The sequence below is a fragment of the Lactuca serriola genome, chromosome 5 (genome assembly GCF_051521515.1).
Source record: "Lactuca serriola cultivar US96UC23 chromosome 5, Lser_US96UC23_V15, whole genome shotgun sequence".
Lineage (NCBI taxonomy): Eukaryota > Viridiplantae > Streptophyta > Magnoliopsida > Asterales > Asteraceae > Lactuca > Lactuca serriola.
Window position 1 is genome coordinate 25,104,064 of NC_136412.1, and position 5,902 is coordinate 25,109,965.

The 5,902-nt window shown below is 31.4% G+C and overlaps 1 protein-coding gene across 1 annotated transcript; it reads left to right on the forward strand.

Annotated features, from left to right (window-relative positions):
* Positions 1 to 719: 719 nt before the first annotated feature.
* On the forward strand, positions 720 to 2,649 carry LOC145052241 (bidirectional sugar transporter SWEET14-like). The gene is made up of 6 exons (XM_079000026.1): positions 720 to 890; positions 1,241 to 1,277; positions 1,366 to 1,576; positions 1,673 to 1,834; positions 1,923 to 2,042; positions 2,123 to 2,649. Exons 1-6 carry the CDS (start codon positions 842 to 844, stop codon positions 2,423 to 2,425), a joined length of 882 nt encoding a protein of 293 aa, XP_078856152.1. The 5' UTR covers positions 720 to 841; the 3' UTR covers positions 2,426 to 2,649.
* The last annotated feature ends 3,253 nt before the right edge of the window (positions 2,650 to 5,902 follow it).

The following is a 5,902-nucleotide window of genomic DNA, read 5'->3' on the forward strand; positions in this document are numbered from 1 at the left end:
CCATGTTGTTTGATTGTATATCTGACTGACTGTACTAAATGATGAAAAATGACTATTCAGTCAGAAATATATGATTTTAGGGCTTTCTCGAAAAAATATATCTTATCAGGAAATACTCATTTTTTTGTACAAATCAAAGAGTATTTCCGGCCCATTCGGTCAGAAAAATCTGGTTAGACTTTGAAATATGTCTATCAAACGGGGTCTTAGTGTATAATAGTTTCATTAATTTTTAGAAAAATATCTAAAGAGGCATTTAAATTAGTGAACTTATATGTTTTAACTTTATTTTTGCTATATGGAAAAGCAAGTCCTCCCTGTTTATATAAAGTGTTAACTTTTAAATGTTATGAAAAAATCTTAACCGCTTATTAAACCTTATTTTTCTATAAGTTCTTTAAATTATATCTTAAAGTTTAGACCGATGAATAAGTTTCTATGACCACTTTGAGAACTTAAAATGAAAATAAATTGAAGGGTTAGAATTTAGAAATCAAAAAGCAAAGTTTAAAGTTTAGGTTGGGAATGAGCGATGGTATAGGGCCATGAACACCTGTAAGCGATTGTGTATGTCCACTCGATATTAACAAAGATTTTGAGCTTCTTGCTTTCTACTAATTATAACTTTAAAGTAAAGAAACACGGTTGTGTATATTGATGGGCCCACCACTATCAACACATCTTGCCCTATATAAACCCTTCACTTGACCCTTTTATATGCACCACCCATCAGGACAAAGAGGTTTAAAGAGAGACAACAAAAGTAGAGAGAAAGAGAGAATTCAAAGTTCTCTGTATCTCTTTGTCTGTGTTGAGTGTGTGTGGAAACTTAGAAGAGAAGATGACTGGAGACAGCTTTGCTCATCTTACACTTGCATTTGGCCTTCTTGGTCTCTCTCTCTCTCTCTCTCTCTCTCTCTCTCTATATATATATATATATATATATATATATATATATATATATATATATATATATATATATATATATATATATTCAGAAAATGTCTTAACAAAAATACAAAAATGTATTTTCCCTACTTTTCTCACAAAAGAAATTATTATGGACTCTTGAAGTTTTGTGACCATTGATTGATGCACTTTTGCTGACTTATAACTAAAAAGCTTTAAGTTATCATAGCTCTTTTATTGAAACAGTAGATTATTTCCTAGTAAATAATGTTATATGTGGTTTTTAATCAAGTCTTCTTTTCTAACATCATGCTTCTTAAATATGTTGCAGGCAATGTTGTGTCATTCATGGTGTTTCTTTCCCCATTGTAAGTCTCTTTGTTTACTATACAATCTTTTTATAATAAATAAGTTTAAGTTGTGTTTTTACTGACTATCTTTTTAATCATTTCACAGGCCAACGTTTTATAAAGTTTACAAAAAGAAATCAACAGAAGGGTTTCAATCAGTGCCTTATGTCGTGGGGTTATTTAGCGCCATGCTTTGGATATATTACGCATTGCTTAAGGCAAATGCGATGCTTCTCATCACCATAAACTCCGTTGGTTGCGTCATTCAAACCTTCTACATTTGCTTCTTTCTCTTTTACGCACCAAAGAAGGCTAGAGTATGTGATAGTGACCTTTACTTTAATAAAAATTTAGCTATTAGTTTAATTCATGAAAAGATCGATATATAACGCAAATATTTTTTTTCAATGCAGATCGAAAGCCTAAAGTTAATCATGTTGATGATAGTTGTTGGCTTCGGATTGATTGTTGTCCTAACTCAGTTTCTTGCTAATGGGACCACTCGTGTCGCAATAGTTGGATGGATTTGTCTCGTGTTCGCCTTGTGTGTTTTCGTGGCACCATTGGGGGTTTTGGTGCGTATATACGTATAAAGATTAATTAAGACAAAGTGATATATGTTCAATAAAATTATCTAATGAATTATTGCTAACTTTTATGTAGAGACAAGTAATTAAGACAAAAAGCGTGGAGTATATGCCCATTCTACTATCGGCGGCCCTCACCCTGAATGCCATCACATGGTTCTTTTATGGTCTACTTCTTCGCGACTTCAACATCGCGGTATGAAAATGCTTAAAGAAAACGTATCACTTTTTATGAAAAATATTTTTTTTAATTAACCTTTTTCTATGTATTTACAGATTCCGAACGTACTTGGAATCACGTTTGGTGTTCTTCAAATGATCCTTTACTTTGTATACAAAAACAAGAAACCAGTTAGCGATGAAAAAGTATCCGAATTAGAAGTAAAGAGCGTCGAAACAGCAGAACCGAAAATCTCAGGAAAGAAAGATCAAGAAATCATTGACGTTGCGAAGCTAAGCGCTTTAATTAGTGCGATTCCTGTTGTTACAAAAATAAACGAGAACACCAACGATGTTGATCACGATCATTTGGTTGTTGAACCTCATGTCCCTAACCATACCATTGAAGTCGCAGCATGAACTCAATATATACGGTTTACGTCCAAACCTGCGTTCATGGTTTAGATCGTGCATATGTGAAGCTTACCATGCAGATCGATAAATTTATGCTTTTTACTGATTTGTTCTTCTCATTCCACGTTTAGTAGAAAATCATCCAACTTTAGGTTGCTAACCTCATGTTATATTGTTTCTGTATCGAAATGATGATTATCAGAATAAATGAAGCTGTTTAGGTTCAATAATTTGGTTTGGTAATACGAAAGCGATTGACATTTCCGATCATATAATAGTATTTGAGTTTTTGTTGCAAATATATCTCCTTTAATTTCCCCGGTAATAGGAGAATTACACTACATCTGACAAAACGAGCAACTTTAGAGTACAATATGTACCAATTTTCCGCAGTGGGTATCGATCTGTACTGTTCCTAGCTTTTTGCTATAATCTAATTGAATTTCGGTATTTAAAAACAACTAAGATCTTATTTGAAGTGCAAACAATTTATTTTCCCAGGAAAAGAATAGAACAGATATATATATATATATATATATATATATATATATATATATATATATATATATATATATATATATATATATATATATATATATATATATATATATGAACCCAAAAACTAATTAATTACAGTCTATAATATTTAATGTTTATTGCTTAAGTTTTTGCAACTGTTAAATATAACATAGTCAAATTACAATAACAATATTAACTTATGTTTACCCAAAAAATATTGATGCGATTGGACATAAACAATATTTTGAAATAAAACTTGTTATAATTTCTACAACAAAATCTCGAGCCGAATTGATTTTAAATAATTATTTTTTCAAGCAATATAATATTACGCGCTTTCTAGCTTTTGAAAAATAATTGAAACAGTGCACATATGTTTGAGAACCAAAAAACTTTTTTTCTTTAGAACAAAAAAGCTTTTATTGTCGATAATAACTTTTAATCAAAACAGCACAGTTGTGTACATGCAAAGTGCAAACGTCGAGAACATCATAAAAGATAACGTATTTTTAATGTACATATACACACATTTTTCGTCAACATTCATGAAATGATTCTTTAAAACCCTTGTATATATGGATAACTTGAATCTAAGCAAGAAGGAATGGAAATTATGTTCGTATTTGATCTACATTTTATTTTTGTTGATATGGCAGACACGTAATGATTTGGTGTTTAAGTATGGTCGTGGGTTTCCAATGAATTCGAGGCACGTAATGATTTGGTGTTTGAGTATGTTTGCGGGTTTCCAATGAATTCGGCATACGATATACAAATCATTTCTTTTAATTGTAAGTCCTTAGATTGCTATGATTAGTGTTCCTCTCGTATATATTTGAATTATATTATGTAATATTCTAACGTCTTGTTAGCTTTGTCTTTATAAAATTTAGTCATTCCAAAAAAAAAAAAAAAACTTGTAGATATACACACTTGTGTTATTTTACATCAAAAATCTAATAGGAAAAAATTTCTTAGGTTATTAGGATTTTCAAGTTCTCGAGATATATATATATATATATATATATATATATATATATATATATATATATATATATATATATATATATATATATATATATATATATATATATATATATATATATATAGTTAGGATTAAATACGAATTGTAAGTATAATAAGTATAATTTGATTGTATTACTAAATTGTGTCCATTAAATTTAAGATAATTGAGGGTTAAGATCAATAATAACATAATGAAATTTTGGTATGTGTTGAAATTTTGCAATCAAAATCATCAAATTCAAAATGCCATCGCTCTTTCCCATCCTAAAAAAATTATACTCAACAAAATTCAACTTCCAGGCTTGACAACGTGAAGCGGTGAAGATGATTTAATATCACAAATATAGTTAAAAAAAGGGGTTAAATTTATATAAAATTTGTAACTGAAACCATGATTTAAGGAAAATATATGACTTCCTTTTTTGGTTAGTAAAAAAATTATATGTAAACTTCCAAAAGTAACTTTTATTTTTTTTATTAATTATTTATTGTTTTTCTAAATTTTCATTGGTTCACACATTCACACAATAATTAAGGTATATACATGAACCTAACTCTCTCTCTCTCTCTCTCTCTCTCTGTATGTATGTATATATATATATATATACACACACACACACACACACATACATATAAAACTATACTTGTACCATAGCACCAGTATAGAAGACTACAGTTTAATATAGCAATGGTACCTTAGACTATGGTAATATCATAGCAATTTTATGTATTGAATTTGTAACGTCTAAAAAATAAGACCCAAAATCTTTCATTTTTAAGTTAATAAAACTGTAAACCATATCATTGTCATAAAACCAAGGTAATCAAATTTTATCAATACAATAACATTATTATAGTAAATCACAAAATGCGGAATCGAATGGTGTGTGCTCTGCAGTCATCCTAGACTCTTTCCTTTGAAACAAGAAGTACATGATACATAAACTGAAAACCGTAAGCACAAATTTTAGTGTGTTCCTCAAATTACCACATACCATACATAAATAAACACATAACGGGCCCCACTAAACATAGTGGGGAAACTCCCCTCAGACTGTTGAATCCCACAGACAAATCTCTGGCTGCTGGCCCGCTAAAATCCCCGCACTATCATTCACAAAATAAAATGCAATTAATACTTGCATCTTGACTCACCCTAAGAGTTCAAACTAGGCTAAGGACCTTTTTAACCTTTCCCTAACTTGACCCAAGTCCAAGGCCCAATCCAATTGTCCAAAGGCCCAATTTCCAAAATAATCACACAAAGCCCAATTATGGCCCAATTTTCCAAATTGGGCACAAACCCCTTCATGAGCCTTCAACCAAAAGCCCAATAAAATAGCATTAGCAGCAAAATAATATTCTGATTGACCAATAAGGCCCTAATCATTCATAGTCCAAACATGGCCCAATAGCATGAGCCCAATCCATCCGAGGCCCAACTGTTGAGTACGCGGGGTGTACTCAGCTAGTACGCTAAGCATACTCGCATTGAGGCTTGTACGCGCGACATACCAGCTTGTATGCCCAACGTACTCCTCAGCTTGACCAACCTTCTTCATTCAACACTTAATCGGTTAAGACGTCAACCCAAAACCAAGATCTGACTTCCCTAAGGTGGTTTATCACGTAAATTTGCCAACTTTATGTGCATGCATGGCTTAATCAGGCTTTAGAGTTTGTTGAATCATAGAAATGACCCTCTTGAACTTAGTATACCGCAGCCCTCATCGATCCACAATCAAGCGATCATCAGCAGCCTCATTCAAAGTCATCAATCCAACCGCAGTCTTACTTACTTTACTTAGTTTAATCTTATCTACTTTTCTGTAATACTCTCTATTGTCCAGTATGCCTTGCATGGCTACTCTTAGAGATGTGATCCAATGTAATTCTTGAGTCTCTATATATAGAGCTCATTCGTTCTCAGTTAATAAG